This window comes from Oryctolagus cuniculus, chromosome 18 (assembly GCF_051225735.1).
Source record: "Oryctolagus cuniculus isolate XC-2025 breed Fujian yellow rabbit chromosome 18, ASM5122573v1, whole genome shotgun sequence".
In the NCBI taxonomy this organism is placed as follows: Eukaryota; Metazoa; Chordata; class Mammalia; order Lagomorpha; family Leporidae; genus Oryctolagus; species Oryctolagus cuniculus.
Window position 1 is genome coordinate 79,146,731 of NC_142884.1, and position 21,950 is coordinate 79,168,680.

At 54.3% G+C, this 21,950-nt stretch overlaps 1 protein-coding gene across 10 annotated transcripts in view; it reads right to left on the reverse strand.

Moving 5' to 3' along the window:
• Positions 1 to 21,950, reverse strand: part of ANKRD11 (ankyrin repeat domain 11) — a 140,198-nt gene that overhangs the window by 71,182 nt on the left and 47,066 nt on the right. For 7 of the 10 annotated variants that reach the window (XM_089319796.1, XM_089319795.1, XM_070062841.2 and 4 more), the window contains exon 2: positions 21,727 to 21,809. The exons of 1 other annotated variant lie outside the window; for it this stretch is intronic. In XM_089319796.1, the coding sequence (XP_089175922.1) occupies positions 21,727 to 21,735 (9 nt within the window). In that variant the 5' untranslated portion in view covers positions 21,736 to 21,809. The remainder of the gene's footprint in view (positions 1 to 21,726; positions 21,810 to 21,950) is intronic. 2 more of the 10 variants (XM_089319794.1, XM_070062839.2) reach the window with 1 other exon arrangement.

The following is a 21,950-nucleotide window of genomic DNA, read 5'->3' on the forward strand; positions in this document are numbered from 1 at the left end:
ATGTGTCTGTGTGCCCCCTCATTTACCACAGTGAGATGTGTCTATGCGTGCCTGGGTGTGGCCCCTCACTCTACAGTGAGACGTGTCTATGCGTGCCTGGGTGTGCCCCTCACTCTACAGTGAGACGTGTCTATGCGTGCCTGGGTGTGCCCCCTCACTCTACAGTGAGACGTGTCTATGCGTGCCTGGGTGTGCCCCCTCACTCTACAGTGAGACGTGTCTATGCGTGCCTGGGTGTGGCCCCTCACTCTACAGTGAGACGTGTCTATGTGTGCCTGGGTGTGCCCCCTTACTCTACAGTGAGACGTGTCTATGCGTGTCTGCGTGTGCCCCCACACCTACTAAACAGAGAACCACCACGCACCCACTGCTGTCTACGGAAGCCCACCACAACACGTAAGAAGATGTAAAGAATGCGGCCCTCGGCAGGAATGCAGAAGCGCCTCCACTGCAATCAAGAGGTGAGGCCATCAACAAGATCTAAAGGTCTTCAAGGTGTTGGCACCTAATACCTGAGCCTCACAGGACCTACTGCCTAAACACGGCTAACAACAGAAGCAGAAGCACCCTCAGAGACTGCAACGCCTTGCTGTCGAAGACACACACGGGCAGACACGAAGTTGGAGCAACTCGGCAAACTCTTCCCCAGCATCCCTCGGGCAGATTCCTGACGTCAGAGCCCAGCTGCAAAGCTCACACTTAGCCCAGCGTCCAGAACGCACTGGAGGCAACAGACCCACTGCCAAGGCCAAGCTCACTGCCTGTCCAGCAGCTGGGATGTCCAGCAACCACCAAACTCCCAGAACAGAATCTCCCAGGCTGCTTTTCTCTGGACACCAAGTTAGAACAGGTGACGACAGGGCACAGAGTGCCACTGCCCAGCCACACCTTTCTGGTTCCTTTACCCAAAATTACTTTTCTAAACTCCAGGGCTATTTCTTCAATTTTTACAAATACTTCAAAGCCAACACAAACGCTACCCTTCATTGGGATCTCCAGCGGTCTCACCATTCACTGAATACTTCCTCCTACAGGGCCACGGCAAGCCTCCCCGTAGGGCTTCCAGATGGTAAAGGCCTTGACAGCAGGGCACCAGCCTCACTGCCCGGGAGGCTGCTTTGCTGCTAGTGGGATGACAAAGGCTTGGGGAGGCTCTAAGCATTACCAGGGCACAGTGGCCTGGCACCCGTGGGTAGGCCTTTCCCATCCCTGTGAAAACCCAGCAGCGCAAATCTCAGTGGATATTCACATTCGCAGAACAGCAGGAAACATGTCGAGTCAGCATTCTGGTGTGTGTTAAGTCCGTGTATTAGAAAATAGTCACGCCCAGAAAAGTCACAACCAAGTTCAGATGATGAAGACAGCTTTCATCGTGAGGACGAGAAATAAGGAAAGTGTTTTCGGGAGGAGAGTTCCCAGCTGGGGGCAGAGCACGCCCCAGGGCACCCTCCAGCCTGGGGTTCTCCAGCACAGGCACCCTCCAAAGCGACTGTCCCCTGCCAAGCTCCTCTGTCCCCGAAGCAAACACCCCTAAGCCTGCCACACCAACTCAGGAATCACCAAAACCACAGTATAAAAATCTCTCTATTAAAGGGAGGGAGGGAAGGAGGGAGGGAGGGAAGGAGAGAGGGAGGGAAGGAGGGAAGGAAGGAGAGAGGGAAGGGGGGAAGGGAGAAAGGGGGAAAGGGGGGAAGGGGGAAGGGGGTAGGGAGGGAGAGAGGGAGGGAGGGAGGGAAGGGAGGAAAGAGGGAGGGAGGGAGGGAAGGGGGAGGGGGAAAGGGGGGAAGGGGGAGGGAGGGAAGGGGGGAGGGAGGGAAGGAAGGGGGAAGGGGGGAGGGAAGGAGGGAAGGGAGGAAGGAGAGAGGGAGAAAGAGAGGGAGGGAAGGGAGGGAAGGGAGGGAGGGAGGGAGGGAGGGAAGGGGGGAGGGGGAAAGGGGGAAAGGGGGGGAAGAACAATTTCACATATGGGGGTTATGCTTTATATTTAAAAGCTTCATTAATGCTGGCCAGTATTGTGGCACAGTGGTAAAGCCACTGCCTGCAAATAGGCATCCCGTGTGAGTGCCAATTCAAGCCCAGGCTGCTCCATTTCCATTCCAGCTCCCTCGCAATGCATCTGGGAAAGCAGTGGAAGACCACCCAGGTGCCAGGCCTCCTGCCTCCCACATGAGAGACTGGAGCAGAGTTCCAGGCTCCTGACTTCTAGCTGACCCAGTCCTGGCTATGCGGCCATTTGCAGAGGGAGCCAGTGTTCCATGGAAGATCTTTCTTGTTTCTCTCTCTAACTCTGCCTTTCAAATTAATAAATCTGGTATTTATTTTTAAAAGCTTTAAGATTGTATGGGGGTGAGGAGGTAGAGCGGCATTGCGGCGTAGCGGGTAAAGCCACTGCCTGCAATACCGGCATCCAGCAGAAGATGGCCCAAGTCCTTGGGCCCCTGCACCCACATGGGAGACCTGGAAGAAGCTCCTGGCTCCTGGCTTCAGATCGGCACAGGTCTGGTCATTGCAGCCATCTGGGGAGTGAAGCAGCAGATGGAAGACCTCTCTCTCTCTGCCTCTCCTCTTTCTATGTAACTGTAACTTTCAAGTAAAATAAATAAATCTTTTGGGAAAAAAAAAGATTGTACAGGGGATGTTGTGGAGGTAGGGGGAGGGTTAAAGCCACCACTTAGGGCATTTGCACCCCACAGCACAGCACCTGGGACCAAGTCCCCTTTTGGCTTCCTGCCAATGCACCTGATAAAGCCCCTGCACCCACACGGGATACCTGGATGGGGTTTTTGGCTCCTGAATTCAGCATGGCCTGACCTGGGCTGTTGTGGGCATCTGGAGAGGGAACCAGTGGGCAGAGGATCGATATTTCTCTTTCTCTCTCTCCCCACGCTGCCTTTCAAGCGTAAAACTACTATTTAAAAGTGATTCTATGTATGATCATTTCCAAAATGGAGGCCTACAGAATTAGACTCCAGCGACCCAAGTCTAGAGTGTTCATTTCCAGTTACGGCAGACAGCACTGTCACAAAGTCTGCGTTCAGTCTCACCCAGCACCGAAAGCACTTTTCCAAGACTACCGAGAGCTGAGTATAGACAATTCCCTAACTTCAAAAAGACACCAGCAAGGACACCCACACACGGAGTGCAGAAGTTCACGTTCTGGTCCTATTCCTGCTAATGCACCCCTGGGAGACCGCAGGTGATGGTCCAAGTACGTGGTCCCTGCACCCACAGGGGGATCCAGATTGAGTTTCTGGTTCATCCTTCGGCCTGCCCAGGCCTGGCTGTTGCCAGCATCTGGGGAAGTAGGTCAACAGATGCTAGCTCTATCTCTGTCTCTGTTTCTCTACTAATAAATATTAAAGAAAAAAAAGGCAAAGATCTGGAAAAACAAATTACTAAAGAAAGCAATCATACTTAACTTCAGGACATGAGCCATGTCACGACACAACACTGTAATATTCCAAGAGACTCCCGGCCTAGAGATGAGATGTACAGTCAATTCTGAGGCAGCTTCGTTAGAGGAAGAATTATGCAAGCAAAGCAAACTGGATGAGCCCCTGGGAAGTGCTGCGGGCCGGGCTGTAGGACAGGCTGGGCCTCTTTCGGCGCTACAATCCTGGGGGCAGAGTCCACTCAGAAAGGCTACAAGCAGCAAGCTGTTACATAAGAAACCGCTCTGCGCTGCGGGGACCGTGTGCTGACCTCTGCTGGGTCCCAGCAAGAAGAGGGGAAACAGCTTCCTGTGCCAACACAGTCCAGGACAGTGCAGATGTGTGGCCACACCCCGGCACAAAGCAAAGGCCCAGGCCAACAGAGGGGTCAGACTACGTTCAGGAGAATTCTAGGAGACTCGCTCACTGCCTGGAGTCCACATCAGTCTCTGAAACTGCACACAAACTCGTGAGTACTGCAGAGTGGAAAGCGACACAGAGAGAGCACATGCTCCTACGCACACAGCAACTGTGTCCATCAGAACTCAGGCAGCTCTGATTCACTCTTAGCAGTGGGGATCTTTTTTCTGCCAATGGCCATTTGGATACTTGTAGCATCACTTGCAGGCCATAGAAAATCATCAACTTCATCATTAGCCTACTATAGATTTACTGAATTTTAAGTCTCACCTGGGCCAGACCACATGAACTCACTGCCTTATACAGCACATGGGCTGGCTGCTCCCCACCCCTGAGCTTCTTACAACGAGCGGGTGACACAGCAAGGCTGATTCCTACGTGCAGCACCAGGACCACAGCCTGGCAAGTCAGAAGCTCTCGTCACTAGCACGCTGCTTGTTCAGCTGGAGTGACACTGCACTGATGGCCAACAAGGTGAGTAGCCTAGCACACACCTTCTCAGAACACACAAACCCGGCTGTTCACACAGGCACTGGCAATGTGCTTCTAGGGGGCAGGTGGGTGTGGACAACAGGAGAACACCACGTCAAGGCAGCAACTGACCAATGTGTTGTCAAGCAGAGACCAGCACGTCAGACGGCTTCTGACAGCCTCCAGGTCCTTCTGATGGAGAGAAACACAGTTCGTCGGGGCTGGTGCTGTGGCATAGCCGATGGGGCCGCTGCCTGCAGTGGCGGCATCCCATATGGGCGCTTGTTTGAGTCCTGGCTGCTCCACTTCCAATCCGGCTCTCTGCTATGTCCTGGGATAGCAATAGAAGATTGCTCAAGTCCTTGGGCCACTGTACCAGTGTGGGAAACCCAGAAGCAGCTCCTGGCTCCTGGCTCCAGATCAGCGCAGCTCTGACCATTGCAGCCAACTGGGGAGTGAACCAGCAAATGGAAGACACCCCCCCCCCCGCCCCGCCTCTCCTTCTCTAACTCTTTTAAATAAATAAATTGTAAATATGTGTGTGTGTGTGCGTGTGTGTGTATCTCCAAACACAGTGTGTCCACAATTGGACCTGAGAGCAACTACTTCAAAAAGCAGGGCCCGGACACTGCACCAGCTCAGTCCACAGGCCCTGCGGGCTGCACCCACACTCAGAGGCAAGTTTTGGTGCTGAATCAAATAAAATCTCCAAGATTACATCAAAAAGCTATTAACTTATTTTCCCATGTTCCAACTGTTTTCCTCATACACTTCAACCAAACCAGCAAACAGAACTGAATGTAGGCCAGCTCTGAGAACACAGCTGTTGTCTATTAAGCCACATGTAATGGGCTGTGTAGCAGAGCAGTTGTCTTTCACAGCAGTGTTCTCTAGTACAGTGTGTAGTGGGCTCCCTGTTCCCACACCGTCTCACATCCGTGTTCTCTAGTACAGTGTGTAGTGGGCTCCCTGTTCCCACACCGTCTCACATCCGTGTTCTCTAGTACAGTGTGCAGTGGGCTCCCTGTTCCCACACCGTCTCACAGCAGTGCTCTCTAGTACAGTGTGCACACTGTTCCCACACCGTCTCACAGCAGTGTTCTCTAGTACAGTGTGTAGTGGGCTCCCTGTTCCCACACCGTCTCACAGCAGTGTTCTCTAGCATCGTGTGCAGTTGGTTCACTATTGCTGCAGTGTCTCTCAGGTCTAACTTGGCCAACTTCACAGTCACGACACAATGAAGTTCTGGGAACAAGTGAGTGGGGAAGACACCACCCCAGCCCACCTTCCACACCTCAGGACAAGACCCTGGACCCTAGCTCAGTGCTGAGATGGGTGGGCGCGCACGGACCCTGCGTGAATCCCTTGCAGACGCTGCAGCCGTCGGCCTCTGAACTCCCACATCACGTGCTCCACATTGGGAGCTCGCAGCTGACAGAAAGATGTTCTGGCTGGTGCCATGACTCAACAGGCTAATCCTCCACCTTGCGGCGCCAGTACCCCAGGTTCTAGACCCGGTCGGGGCGCCGGATTCTGTCCCAGTTGCCCCTCTTGCAGGCCAGCTCTCTGCTGTGGCCCGGGAGTGCCGTGGAGGATGGCCCAAGTGCTTGGGCCCTGCACCCACATGAGAGACCAGGAGAATCATCTGGCTCCTGGCTTTGGATCAGTGCAGTGCACCGGCCACAGCGCACCGGCCGCGGCAGCCATTGGAGGGTGAACCAACGGCAAAGGAAGACCTTTCTCTCTGTCTCTCTCTCTCTCTGTCCACTCTGCCTGTCAAAAAAAAAAAAAAAAAAAAAAAAAGATGATGTTCCTTCTATGCCAACAATCAATTCTGCAGAGGCAAGGGTGCGGCCACCGACTAGAGGACAGGGGGCCTGTGGGCCTTGGGAGAGTGAGGAGACACCGCCATGCACGTTTCAGGTCGTCTTTCTGTAGACGCGTACCCAGGACTATCCCCTGAACGTCAGTAAGAAATGACCCCAAATCCTGATACACAGGCATCTCCTAGAGAGAGGAGGCGTGGGCTGCTCACAAGCGCCCCCAGCTAGCCACAGAATATGAACCTTCTTCGTAGGGTGAGGGTGTGGGACCCAGCACACCAGATCAAAGCCTTGCCTCAGGCTGCACAATGGACTCCAACCAGGGCACAGCATTCAGCCATCAGAAAGACTACAAACAGCCACAGGGCACTGTGGACACTAATAAAGTCAAATCCTGCTTGCAGAATGCAGTAGATTTTGAAACAGTTGCAGCCTCTTATAGTTATAGTGCTCTAAATCCAGAATCTGGTCCGTGACAGGACACCCAAAAGGCGTAAGCAGAGCCACACTTCTCTCCTGCCCACAGTGCACAGTGTGAAACTGCTAACACTCCACCTGCCTGAGTCATGGCTCCAGGTGAGCTCTGCAGGGGCGTCCTCAGCAGCACCCTCTCCAGGGCAGGCCCCATACTGACCCCACAAGCATCCAGGAAGCACTACCTGCTTTTCGAGGCAGAGAGGCCAGGCCTAAACTCAGCTCAGTGGCTGGTTTCAGTTCAGAGACAAAAAGATCCAAGACGTTCTGCAGGAGGTGCCTGGACAAACTGGTGTATCCAGACGGTGGATCAGGAGCCCTGGGGGAGGTGACGTCACATTGCTGAGTGAGTGACGTGTCTGCAACAGCTCCACTCGGCAGGATTCCAACTCCCACATGCTCTGCAGAACCACAGAGCCAAGATGCCCCGCGACGGCTAGGGGTGGGAGGAAGATGGAGGGGGCGGGCAGCGAGCAGCCATGTGTGGCGCTGCCCGGGCACACCCACTGGATGCCCACCGCCCAGGGCGACCCTGGGATCCACCGTGGATTCTAGAACATTACATAGCATCCACACAATTCCTCGACTGTCACAAAAGGGCCACACTGGGAGAGGCTGTGCAGGGCCGTGGGAGTCCCGGGGAGCTCTGTGCGCAGCCTCGCCGTGCAGGAGGACAGACTGCAGGAGCCCCCCCGCTGCAGCGGGCTGAAGCTGGGCTCACAAAGCTCAGGGTACTGGCTAAGTTCCCAGGGCCAACAGAGTTCCAAGGAACACAGCTTCTGATGTGCATGACAAAAAGCAAGCAGAGCCCAGGCCCCCAAATGAGGGTGAGGCCGAAGCAGGTGCCCTGTGGCTTAGCAACAACACCTGGACCTGGCTCCAGTCAGACTGAGCAGCACACAGTATAGGCACGCCTGTCGATGGCCCCCCAAACAACCTCCACACACAATTCCTCATGGGGTCTCCGACACCCTGAGGTTTACAAACAAGCTCACAGACCCTCTGCAGGGCCCTGGACAGTGCCCTCTGGCAAGACAGAAACTGGGGGACTCAGCAGACAGGTCCCACGTAACTGCACCTCCAGATCTGGAGTCAGTAGAAATCACAGGTGGGGAGTGGGTTTCTGGCACGGTGTTCACCATTTAGGAGGCCACATTTCGTATCAGATGCGCTGCTTCTGTCCTAGTCTCTCCACTGCGGAGCTAGAGTCCTGCTAATGCAGATACCAGGAGACAGCAGCTAATGGGGTCCCTGACACCTACATGGGAAATGCGAGTTCTGGGCTCCTGGCTTTCACCTAGCCTGGCCCTGACTACTACGGGAATTTGGGGAGTGAACCAGAGTATGGAAAATTTCTGTCTCTTTTACTACCTTTCAAATAAAATAGAATTTTTTAAAAAAGTTTCATTAAACCCAATTTTTTTAAAGATTTATTTATTTATTTGAAATGCAGAGTTACAGAGAGGCAAAGAGAGAGACAGTGAGGTCTTCCATCCGCTGATTCACTCCCCAGATGGCCGCAATGGCTGGAGCTGTGCCAATCCAAAGCCAAGAAAAGCCAGGAGCTTCTTCAGGGTCTCCCACGAAGGTGCAGAGAGAGGCCCAAGCACTTGGGCCATCTTCTACTGCTTTCCCAAGCCAAAGCAGAGAGTTTAACCCTCTGCTGTGGCTCAGCGGGTTAAAGTCCTGGCCTGAAGCACCGGCATCCCACATGGGCGCCAGTTCGAGTCCCAGCTGCTCTTCTTCTGATCCAGCTCTCTGCTATGGCCTGGGAAAGCAGTAGAAGATGGCGCAAGTCCTTGGACCCTTGCACCCACATGGGAGACCCGGAAAAAGTTCCTGGCTTTAGATCAGCGCAGCTCTAGCTGTTGCGGCCAACTGGGGAGTGAAGCAGCAGATGGAAGACCTCTCTCTCTCTCTCTCTCTCTCTCTCTCTGTCTCTGTCTCTGTCTCTGTCTCTACCTCTCCCTGTAACTTAAATAAAGTCTGTCTGTTTGTTTGTTTGAAACAGAGCAAGAGAAAGAAAGAAACAGAGAGATCTTCCATATGCTAGTACATTATACAAATGTTCCCCAACAGAAGCCAGAAGCCAGAAGCCAGGAGCTCCACCCAGACCTCCCACAAGGGTGACAGAGACCCAAGGAATCCTTTATCTGCTGCCTCCTAGGGTGCCCGCTTCAGGAAATCTGACACAAAGCAAAGGCAGGCCTCACACTGGGGCACTCCAGGACAGTAAGCAGGCCACGCTCCCGCCTGACATCAGCCTCAGCAAAGCACTGGTGCAGTCAGCTAACTCCACTGAGAACCATGGCCCACAAGACGGAGGACCCGTTCCTGGTACTGCTTCTGTTGCCCGCTAATCCCAAATCTGACTCTGCCCCAACTTCCCAATAATAAACGAAACTGTTGTTTAAGAACTTTTTAACAATTTGCAACCCCTGGACTTGGTGAACTCTGAGGGCACCGAGCACCGACATGGTGGAGACAAGTCTTGATGTTGCAGGACTCGTACGAGGACCCCGAGGACCCAGCAACAGGGAAGCACACGGCTTCCTTGCTCCCAGAGACAAGGCCACGGGGCACAGCTGACTGGCCTTTCCTTTCCATTCTGAGCTGCTTTCCAGGGCGCCCCACGCTGGCAAAATCACTCAAATTGTGCAGACGGCGGGTGAGCTAGAAGTACGCACACCCACACAGGCATTCTGCTGCTCCACAGCACCACATGCACAGTGTCTGTCAGGAGCTACACAGTGCAAACCAAACCACCCTTCAAGTTTCGGGAGACCACACTCTTCGGCTCTGGGAATGCTGACACAACACAGCTGGCCTGTGCTGACTCGGCCCCTTTCAGAGACCACCGGCAGCAGTCTCTGGGGGCCCTGCTGCCTGCTCCGGGCTGGTCAGGGCTCAGCATGCACGGCACAGAGAGGCCCGTCCGTCCCGGTCATGCACGACACAGAGAGGCACGTCCGTCCCGGTCACGCACGACAGAGAGGCCCGTCCGTCCTGGTCAGGGCTCAGCATGCATGGCACAGAGAGGCCCGTCCGTCCCGGTCAGGGCTCAGCTCAGGGTGCTGCAGCGCTCAGGCAGGTGAGGCAGATGTGAGGAAAAGCTGAAAAGGCAAGGCTGTATGTGTGAACTGAAGCAGGGAGTTCTGTCAGAACGGCCCCAGGAAACCCACAGACCAAAGCATGTCCCACACGCTCAACCAGAGTTAGGCACGGACAGCAGCTTCCAGACCTGAGAGCCACTGCTGCCCAACGAGCTGGGGATCCAGAGTGCACCCTTAAAAGACAGGGCACAGAGAGTAACAGAGTTGTGAGACTAAGACAAAAGAACGTACGCAGAAGCTACAAACTTGACAAACTTCTCACTAAAATTCCAAACTGGGCAGGCAAGGACGGCACCGCCCGGAGCTGTCAGGTGCTCAGTCTGCCTCGGGCAGGGCCCCAGCCAGCCTCTTCCACAGCCTCCTGCAGGAAGGCCAGGGAGAGCCCCTGGGGACACCTGTGTCGGTCTGCCCGCCCCACACTAGAGCCACGGAAGGAAGCAAGGGTGAATGTGCTTCAAATGCAGACTCTAGGGGCTGGTGCTGTGATGTAGCAGGCTAAGCCTTCGAGTGCAGTGCCAGCATCCCATACGGATGGCAGCTGAGTCCTGGCTGCTCCACTTCCAATCCAGCTCCCTGCTGTGGCCTGGGAAAGCAGCGGAAGATGGCCCAAGTGCTTGGGCCCCTGCACCCAAGTGGGAAACCAAGAAGAAGCTCCTGGCTCCTGGCTCCGGTTCAGCTCAGCTCTGGCCACTGCAGCCATTTGGGGAGTGAGCCAGCAGATGGAATACCCCTCTCTCTGTAACTCTATCTCTTAAATAAAATCTTAGAAAAAAAATGTGGACTCTATTATACATTCCCTGTAGACCGCGCTTCTCGTCTGATCAGTATCTGTAAATTCACTTTGCTACCCTAGTGCCTGTCTGGAAGCGAGGCAAAGTCTAAAGGACCTGCAGCTAGAGTGCAGAGGACGTTAGACCACCTGCTAACGGTACCAACCACCTCCACCCGCCATGCCAGGGCAGGGGACTGAGGAGCAAGCCACACTCACAGGTCCCTGTGGCCACTGGCTCTCCTCTACCCACCTCACATAGAGTGCTTTGAGGGTTGAAGACCCTGTGTATGCAAATAACTGTTCAGCTTCCTCAGTGTTACACAACTAAGGCCCCCTGTGAGCCTGCACCTCCTCTGATGACAAGACGGCCAAGCGCTAGAGACAGCCCCAGTCCTCCACAGGATCCTTTGCTGCTTCCACAAACAGGCATCTAACAGTCTCTCCCCAGTCTACCCTGAGTCCCCGGCAACACCATGGCCTGTGCCACAGTAACAGACTCATAGTGCCAATGCCATGAGTCCAAGCGGGGACGGTGGTGGAGGCGGGCCTGCAGGAGATGCTCAGGGCGGAGGGGGTGCTCCCAAACCCTCTCCCTGAACCCAGCTCTGCAGCTGTTTGCAAATGTGCTCCAGGCAACTTGCTCCCAGAATCTGTGCTCTCAGTGACTTTCAGAAGCACAGAATACATGACTCGCTTAGGCAGTAAGAGAAAATATTCTGTAGAGCACATCTGCACAGCAGGTATTCACAAAGCCTCTCTCCATGTAAGTAACTTTCTTATCAGGCTTCTTGTCTACACTGCAGCTCAAACAACTCCTCACCAGGAAAGGGAACCTGGGACATGGCCAGCAAGTCCAGCCCAGGCAGCCCCAGCACCTCACTTCTTCTCCCAAGCATCTCTGCATAAAGGATGCAAAACCGTGACTCCCAACTGATCTCAAAATAAACTTCAGCCAGAAAATCATCCAGGTCCTAGGTCTGGCTATCCTCTCTGTTCTGACTATAAATTCTAATTCTGACCTGGAGCACACACATCATGGCCTCCGGGCACAGGCACAGGCCTCCCTACCCACACCGCTGGATGCCTGCCGAAAGCACAAACTGCAAACACACCAGCTGGGCTCTGGGTCTTATGGTCAGCCCCAGAGAACCCGAGGTCATCACCCAAGAAGAATGCAAGGTGCCAGTATGAGGCACATGGGACTGCACCTTTATTAGCACACAGACACCAGGACGCCCAATGAGGAGGGCAGACCCACCCTCAGAGAACAGTGCCCAGACAAGGCAGGCACAGGGCAGAGGTCAGAGTGCAGCAGCACTCAGATGTTAAAATCTCACCAGATGAGCAAAGGCTTCTCTGAGCGGATGAGCACAGCACTACAAACAACCCTCAGGCCAGGGCAACGCCTCGGGAGCAGACAGGGCTCCGTCTAAGACCAGGACGCAGCACAGTCACAGGGAGGAGAGCCCCACACACGGCAGGCTGCAAGAGGACCTCAGGGGGAACACCCACATCACCGGTGCTCAGGGGAAGCACTCACAGGACAGCAAGACCAAGAATGTGCAACAAGTGCTATGCTCACCCCTCAGCAGGGCTGGTGTCAGGGCAACTCGATGACAGCCATGTCAAAAATTCACAAAGCGCATCTGAGCCCCGACAAGGAACAGGCCAAGGGGACACCAAAGGACGTGTCCAGGGTCCCTGCGAGCAATGCACCGCCTCTGGGTATGCACAAACACTGGGGAGCATCACAGCGCTGTCTGCCTCTCCAAGACCTCCTGCTCCAGCAGGCTCCGGCTCAGAGATCCCCGCCCTTCCCCACCCTCGAAACAAGGCCAGCCTTCGTGCGAAGCAAACAGCAGCCCTCCTGCTCTCATTCTCAGCCTGCCACAGCCTCTGCCACCAGAACACTGCTGAGAGGGCCAGGGCAGCTGACTGCACACGGAAAGAGGAGGATGACCGTGCAAGAGGCAGACTCCCCTGGAACTAAGCGAGGGGTGACTGGTGCCTCAGGTCTCTCTTACTCTGTTCCCAGGCCACCTTCCACCTGCCCAGGTGCAAAACAAGGGTGCACACACGAGAAGGGGTCAAACCCATCGCACACAGCTGTCCTCACGGCACATGGCCGCCCTTGGCACACAACTGTCCTCCTGACACATGGCACCTCTCAAAGCACAGGGCTACCCCGAGGCACACAAGCAGCCCCACTGCCCTCATGCACACAGCAGCCACATACGTCACAAGAGTGGCAGGCCAGGCCAGCAGCCCCAGCAAGCAGGTCTCTGAACTGACCCATCACCTACCACCATCCCTGCAACCCAAGACTGACACGGCCACCACGTCCCTCGAATGGGAGAGGAGGGCTCCGAGCCACAAACACGGCACCCTTAACTGGCACTGCGGATAGAGTCCTGGAAAATCGACTTTTTCAAGAACCTTGAGACCTAGAATCTCTGTATGATAAAAATATGCATGATATCTCTTTCCTTGGGCTTTGTAGGGAAAAAATAACAAGTGTATCCAGCAGAGTCTATGCCTGCCATGAACCTGAGGAACAGTGGGAGGAGAGAGGAGAGGTGACATAAAGACTCAGGCCTGAACCTAGCCTCCAAAACAACTGCAGGCTAGGAAGACAGAAAACAGGACCAAGGACAGACCAGCCAGAGCCCTGGGCCCGGCGCCACAGCCTCCTAAGGCATGACCATCAAATATGAAGACAGGGGATTTAAAATAAAAAACAAAAAAGCAGCCGTGAGGTTGCTGGCTCGAGCCTATGACCTGAGCTTATACACGTGACCCAGCCTCCTTCCAGCTGCATTACACCCACTCCAGGAGCCACTCCCTCTGTCCACCCTGGATCCATCACTAGGCCACAGAGCTCAGCCCCAAAGCGCAGACACGCCAACTTGGCTGAATCAAGGCACTGCCCCCACCCCAGTCCACTCCTTGCAACCGTGGCCTCTACTACCTGCTGGGACCCCTGAGAGCCCAGCGGCTGGAACCCCCTTTGCTCTCCTTTCTGTCCCCAATCTGATGCCCTAGCAGAGCCCTGGGCTCTCCTTCAGTGACCCTCACAGGGAAGAAAACTGCTGAGAGGCCACCAGAGCAACAGAGGGGACGTGACTGGAGACTTTTCCCTCACAGTCAGGACAGCTGGCGGCACCCTTTTTGTGACGTTAAATGTATCTCAAACCCCTCTTCCCAAAGGACAAACAATAAAGATGCCTACTCTAATTGGGAAAAAGAGAAGAAAAGCCCTGGGCCAACCTCGAAGGCCCCCAAGCCCCTCTCGACCCAGCACAGGGGTGCTCAGACCACAGCACACCCAGGCCCTCTTCCTCTGCAAGCAGAATGCACCCAAGGGGTCAGTGCTGTGGTGCAGCAGGTAAAGCTGCCGCCTGCAATGCCGATATCCCACATGTGCACCGGATTAAGTCCCAGCTGCTCCATTTCCCATCAACCTCTCTGCTATAGCCTAGGAAAGCAATACAAGATGGCCCGAGTGCTGGGGCCCCTGCACCAGCATGGGGGACCCAGAGAAAGCTCCTGGCTCCTGGCTTCAGATCGGCGCAGCTCCAGGCATTGCGGCCATCTGGGGAGAAAAGCAGTGGATGGAAGACCTCTCTCTTTCTCTCTCTGCCTCTCTGTAACTCTGCCTTTCAAATAAATAAATAAATCTTAAGAAAAAAAATACACTGAAGCAAACACTATTTTGTAACTGAACTGCCCTTCTATACCTGTTACAAGAACTAAGGAGCAGGGGCCAGTGCTGTGCACAGCAGGCTAAGTCAGTTCATGTCCCAGCTCCAGCTCTCTGCTGTGGCCTGGGAAAGCAGTAGACGATGGCCCAAGTGCTTGGGCCCCTACATCTGCATGGGAAACCTGGAGGAAGCTCCTGGCTGCTTGTTTCAGATCAGCCCAGTTCCAGGCCATTGTGGCCATTTAGGCAGTAAATCAGTGGATGGAAGACCTCTCTCTCTCCACCAAATAAATAAATAAATAAATAAAATCTTAAAAAAAGAACTCAAAAACAAAAGGATTTCACAAAGTTTACGGAAAAATAAATTAAAAGCTGTGTTTAGGGCAGGCATTTAGCGTAGCAATAAGCCATCCCACTATTGGGGCCAGCGCTATGGCCACAGAGGGTTAAAGCCCCAGCCTGCAGCACCACCAAGCCATATGGGAGCTGGTTCAAATCTCGGCTGCTCCACTTTGGATCCAGCTCCCTCTAATGTGTGAAGGAAAACAGTGGAAGGTGGCCCAAGTGCTTGGGTGGGAGACCCAGAAGAAGCTCCTGGCTCCTGACTTTGGATCGGCCCAGCTCTGGTTGTTGCAGCCATTTGGGGAGTGACCCAGCAATGCAAGAGCGCTCACTCTCTCCCTCTCTTTCTGTAACTCTTTCAAATAAGTTTAAAAATGTTTTTAAATAAAATATATCCCATTAGCAGAGTACTCAGGTTCAATTTCTGGCTCTGTCTCCTGACTCAAGCTTCCTGCTAGTGCAGATTCTGAGGGGCAGCAGTGACGGCTTGAGTAACTGGACTCTTGCCGCCCCTGTGGGAGATCTGGGACAGCATACCCAGCTCTGGCACTGGCCCTACCCCTAAGTCATCTGGGAGGTAAACTAGTGAATGGCAGTTCTCTCACCTCAAAACAAAGGGGCAGGTTGTGAGTAGGGGAATACAGACACTAAGTTTATTTTGATGCAAAGTCCATGCATGCAACATGCTCAGAAGATCATGTCAAGAGGCAGGTGTCTGGTGCAGAGGCTGCTACCACCTGGGCCACCTGATTGCACCTCAGAGGGCCTGGATTCGAGTCCCAGCTCTGTTCTCCAATCCAGTTTCCTGCTAACGCACAGCTCTGGAGGTGACAGACGATGGTTCAAGTACCTGGGTCCCTGCCAGTCACGTGGGACACCAAGACTGAATTCTCTGAGCTCCAGCCTGGCCCTAGTTCAGGGAGTGAACCAGTGAATGGAAAAGCTCTTTATCTGCCTCTCTGCTTTTCAAGCAAATAAAATTATATAAATAGTATCTTTAGGGGCCGGCACTGTGGCGTAGCAGGTAAAGCTACCGCCTGCAGTGCAGGCATCCCATATGGCTGCCGGTTCGAGACCCAGCCACTCCACTTCCCATCCAGCTCTTTGCTATGGCCTGGAAAGCAGCAGAAGATGGCCCAAGTCCTTGGGCCCTCGTGGGAGACCCTGAAGAAGCTCCTAGCTTCAGATCGGCACAGCTCCAGCTGTTGCAACTAATGGGGGAGTAAACCAATCAATCTCTCTCTCTCTCTGCCTCTCCTCTATCTTTAAAAAGCTTGCAAGAAAGCAAGCATTTGGCACAACAGTAAGCCAGCACCTGGGATGCCTGCATCCCACACTGGAGTGCCCAGTTCAAGTCCAGATTCTTCTAGTCCCCATCCAGCTTCCTGCTCATGCACACCTAGGGGAAACAATAGGTGATGATGGCTCAAGTACTTGGGTTCTTGTTACCCACACAGGGAGCCCAGAATAAGTTCCAGGCTCCTGCCTCTGGCCTGCTCCAATTGTGGGCATTTGGGAAGCGAACAAGCAGACAGAAGATCTGTCTGACTCTCAAATAAAATGAAAATTTTTAAAAATCTTTATTTTATTTGAAAGGCAGAGTGAGAGAGAGAGAGAGAGAGAGAGAGAGAGAGAGATTTTCCATCCACTGGTTCACTCTCCAAATGGCTGCAATGGCTGGAGCTGGGCCAAAGCTTCATCTGGATTTCCCACATGGGTGCAGGGACCCACAGACTCAGGCCATCCTCCACTACTTTCCCAGGCACATTAGCAGGAAGCTGGATAAGAAATGGTGTAGCCGGGACTTGAACGGGTACCCATGTGGGATGTTGGTGCTGCAGGTGGTAGCTTAACTCACTATACCACAGAGCCAGACCCACCCCCCCCAAGAAAAGTTTTAATAAAGATTAGTGTTGGCTGGCGCCGCAGCTCACTAGGCTAATCCTCCGCCTGTGGCGCTGGCACCCTGGGTTCTAGTCCCAGTCAGGGCGCCGGATTCTGTCCCAGTCACTCCTCTTCTAGTCCAGCTCTCTGCTGTGGCCCAGGAGTGCAGTGAAGGATGGCCCAGGTCCTTGGGCCCTGCACCTGCATGGGAGACCAGGAGGAAGCACCTGGCTCCTGGCTTCAGATCAGCGCAGCGCCGGCCATAGCAGCCACTTGGGGGGTGAACCAACGGAAAAAGGAAGACCTTTCTCTCTGTCTCTCTCTCTCTATCCAGCTCCCTGTTGATGGCCTGGGAAAGCAGTAGAAGATGGCCCAAGTGCTTAGGCCCCTAAGGCTTTGTGGAAAGCCAGAAAAAGCTCCAGGCTCCTGACTTTGGACTGGTGCAGCTCCAGAGGTTGAGGCCATTTGCAGAGTGAACCAGCAATGGAAGACTCTCTCTCTAACTATGCCTCTCAAGTAAATGAAGAAAAAGAAAAAGAAAAAGAAAAAGAAAAAGAAAAAGAAAAAGAAAAAGAAAAAGAAAAAGAAGGGAGGGGAGGGGAGGGCAGAGGGGAGGGGAGGGGAGGACAGGGGGAGGGCAGAGGGGAGGACAGGGGGAGGGCAGAGGGGAGGGGAAGGAAGTTTGTAAAATGTTTTTTGAAAAAGCGATGTCGCGGTGGCGTAGCAGCCACCTGCAATGCCGACATCCCTTGTGGGCACTGGTTCAGGTCCCAGCTGCTCCACTACCGATCCAGCTCCCTGCTAGCGCACCCAGGAAAGCAGCAGAAGACGCTCCAAGTGCTCAGGCCCCTACCAACCATGTGAGAGACCCAGATGAAGCTGCAGGCTCCTGGCCTGGCTCAGCCCTGGCCACTGTGGCCATCCGGGGAGTGAAACAGCAACAGCCGGGAGATCTCCCTTTCTCTCTAACTCTGCCCTTCAACTATGCATCTATTCCAACTTCTTCTTGCAGTGAGACAGCTGATAAAGTTGCACAAACTCTGAACCCTGACGCGTACTCATCAAGGGCCGGGGGAGGGGGGAGGTGTCTGGTGTTTTCAAGGCAGCCGGTTCAACTTAGGAGTTTTTCTTGATCTTTGAGGTGATATATGTGCTGGCCAGAAAGAACAAACCAGGTCCTGGGGCAAGTTCCCACGGCCCGGCAGCAGCAAGGGTGGGCAGCACATGGCACACATCCTCACCTCAGCTTCACCAGAACTCACGGACCACCCAGCCCTGGGCCAGGACACAGAAGCTTTTATCCTCAAACATGACAGCATGAAGAAGGAACCAGTGCTGTGGCGTCGTGGCTGAAGCTGAAGTAGAGCCTGGTCCAAGTCCAGGCTACCCCACCCCAGTCCAGCTTCAACCTAATGCATATAAGAAGGCAGCAGATACTGGCCCAGGTGGGAGACACGGGAGGAGTTCCTGGCTCCTGGCCTAAGCCTGGCCCAGATCTGGCTGTTGTAGGCATTTGAGAAATAAATCAGTGGTTGGAAGATTAGTATCTCTCTCTCCTTCCCTCCCTCCTGTCACTCTGCCTTTCAAACAAATGAATAAATCTTTAAAAGAAAAGAAAAAGGAAGTGAAACCTTTTAAAACCTTTAGCCGGTTTTAAAAACTGATGATATTAAAGAAAAATTAGTATTCCATGAGAATCAGTGTATTTACCACAATGAACAGGAAACACGTGACGTCATAACCGTAAACACGGCTCTACAATAGTCCACCACTCTGCTGGGCGGAGCAGAGCCTCCAAGGCCGCCCAGGCACAGCACCCTGCTCCTCGCAGGCTCCCGGTGCCGCTGCAGGGAGCGGGGGATGGAGCTGGGAAACCCAACACAATCGACACTTTCAGGACCGATGAACTCCTCTGAATGACACTTCAGACCCCGCACGTCTGTCTGCTCTTAAGGGTCCAGACACAGAAAATCCCCCAGAACCCTCAGAGTACAGTAAAAATTGGTCACATTGAAGAACTTGGCACTTTGTAAGCTGACAGAGTTGGCTACCACTACTCCTTTAGCAAAGAAGCAAAGAACGCTCTGCTGTGTAAACTTAAACCCTAACAGAAGTTCTGGGCACAACAGGGGAGGTGGGGCCGCGCTGTGGTGCAGCAGGTTACGCCACCCTCTGCACCCTCTGCCCGTCTCAGCTCCACTTCCGATCCAGCTCTCTGCTACGGCCTGGAAAGCAGTGGGTCATGCTCAAGCGCTTGGGCCCTGCACCCTCGTGGGAGACCTGGAAGAAGCTCCTGGCTTCAGCCTGGCCCAGCCCCAGCCGCTGCAGTCATCTGGGGAATGAACCGGAAGATAGAAGATCCTCTCTCTCTCTGCATCTCCCTCTCCCTCTCTCTACCTTTCAAATAAATAAATTAAAAAAAAAAAAAAAAAAAAAAGGAAGACAGAAAAGAAAAACAGGGCAGAGAATTTGGACTGGGACCCGTGCTCCTCACAGAGCTGTGAGTCTGTCCTCAGCACAGGGCCAGAATGTGGGCAGAAGCCAGGTGGCACTGGTTTCTCCTGGTGATGGCCCTCGGCAGGACAGGGGCCAAGGAGCAACTGCTACTCCCCACCCTGAGGCTCAGGCAGCGACAGGCGTGGCTGCAGTAGGTGCTGGGGACTGACAGCCCTTCACAGATCCAGCCGGGAGCCAGCGGCATTCAGAGACAGTGACACACGACACACACACAGGGACAGTGACACACAACACAAACTGGGACAGTGACACACAACACACATGGGGACACTGACACACGGCTCACACTCAGGGACAATGACACATGACACACTCACAGGGACAGGGACACACAGCTCACACACAGAGAGGGGACACTGACACACGGCACACACACAGGGACACTGACAGAGCTCACACTCCAGGACACTGACACGGCACACAACACAGGGACAGTGACACACAGTGACAGTGACACGACACACACAGAGGGACAGTGACACACGGCGCACACACACAGGGAAAGTGACACAACACACACACGGAGGGACAGTGACACACAGCTCACACTAAGGGACACTGACACACACACAGGAACAGTGACACAGAGCTCACACACAGGGGCAGTGACACATGACACACACACACAGGGACATTGACACACAACTCACACTCAGGGACAGTGACACACGGCACACACACAGGGACAGTGACACACAGCTCACACACAGGGACAGAGACACAGCTCACACACAGGGAAGGGACGCTGACACACAGGGACAGTGACACACGGCTCACACTCAGGGACAGTGACATACGACACACACACAGGGACACTGACACACGGCTCACACTCAGGGACACTGACACACAATGACACTATCATGCTGTGTACCTTGCAAGTTCATCATTTCAATAAGTCAAAAACTGATCACTGATATTTTAAATGTATTGTTCAAGTAAAACAAAAAATATTAACTCCAAGTCTCTTCATATAAGCATCACTGCCTTTAGTTATCATACCAACCACTTTCCAAAGGCGAACTGTTTCTGGAAACTTGCTTCAGAGAGGTGGCTCAGGCTGGCACTGGGCACTGGGGGATTCACACTGTGCAGACACACACACCTGTGCACTCACGCCACCAAGAAGCACATCAACTCCCTTAACCACTCTGGCAAGAGCTGCACCAGCTGCCTGCTTAAGCTGGAGTATTAGCCCACAGAAGTGTGAGAAACACCGAATCTAATTATTGTAATGCCATGTGATCTCTTCGCCTAGATAGGCACCACCACTGCCACTGCAGACAGCACATGAGGCTCCGAGCGCTGAGGAAACTCGCCCCGGTCACATGCACGCTGGACGCCAGGCAGGCCAGGCCGCAGACGCAGCTGCAGGAGAGGGATCCACAGCACAGCAGAGGCTGCAGAGACCCAAGCCCTGGAGTAGAGCAGGTGCTCACGCTGCGCCACAGGCAACCAGCGCGGCAGCGACAGCAAACAGCGGACGACGTACCAACAAGCGGCTGTTCTGTTTCCTAAAAGCCTGCAGGAAAGGGCCTCAGGAGGCAGACAGGAGAGGGCCCCGCCCCTGCCCCAGCTGCCCTCAGCCCTCCCACCACACTGCTCCATGCAGCCAGCCTACAGCTGTATTCAACCCAAACACCAGAGAAAAAGGACTGCACTCTGCACTAACAGAGACTGCCGCGGTCAGAGTGCTGGGCACTGCGCGCCTGGAGGCCCACCCGGCAGCCCTGCTCAGACCAGCACCAGGGGGTCTAGCATCACAAGACACTCGCTAACAGTCTCGTTTTCCACACAAACAGAAGCAGCATTTCGCGCTGTCCTCACTACAGGTGAAGCCCAGCCTGACTCTCTCTGAGCAGACGCACAGCTCAGACCAAAGGCCGAGGGGTCGTTTCCCCCGCTACGCAAGCACGGAGCAGAAATCATCAGGAACAAAGACGTCGCACCTCAACACCAGTCCCCACTGGCTCCTGGCTCCTGTCAGAGACACCTCAGCTCTCATTTCCCCACTTCCAAGGAAATACCTGGGAAGACCAGCTGGGCGTGTTGCAATTCAACAGTGAGAGAGGAAAGAGAACCAAAGTAGCAGAAAGGGCTCCTGGTGTGCTTGCTAGGTGTAACGCAGCACAGCTCCTGTTCTGCACTGGTCAGGACACGGGAAACCAACATGAGCCCAGCTGTTACCACGCCTGCTGTTCACAGGCGTCTCCCACGGGAGGACCGCGTCCTGTGGCGGCATGCACTCGGTCAGATCTGAGGAGGCATCCGGCCGTCCTCTCACAACATGTGCCAGTCATCTGCAGGAGGCGGCTTGTTTCTTGGCAACCGCTCCCTGGCCTCCAGCTTCTAGGAGCCCAGCCTGCAGCCACCAGGCCCCTCCCCAGGGCGCCCTGCCCAGAGCACAGAGCACGGGGCCCTCACAGCTTCTTCCCACAGCTGCTCCTCATGCCCATGTCACCGCGCAGCTCAGAAGGTGCAAAGCAAACACAGCCACGGCAGGGTCCTGGGCCTCCCAGCTGCTGGAGCGAGAATGACAAGATAAACCTCCTTTCCAGTGAGCTCTCCAGCCCGTCAATCGTCAGCAGCCCTCCTCCCGCTCTAACACCAGGGATCCCAGTGACCCCCCCAGAGCTCCAGACACCCACAAAGTCAGACCTCACGTGAGGCTCCTCTAAGCACAAGCAAATTAGCTAACCGGAAACATTCACTGTTCTCATACTCATCTTACAGCCCAATGAAAACAACGCGAACGGGAAAGTGAGCACGCAGGGTTTACCGATTCCATAGCTGAGACTCACGGTGACGAGGACTGCGTGTTAAACCCAGGGCGGGGCGTCCCACAGCAGGGCTGCGAATCCTCTGAAATGAGAGAGCACAGTCAGCACGGGGACATCGTACGAAGACACGCAATTCCCACACACCTCGACCCCGCTCCTGTTCACTGGGGCAGCACAAAGGCCCCAGGGTGTGTGCTGGCGGCCACAGGCGCCGCTGCCCCTG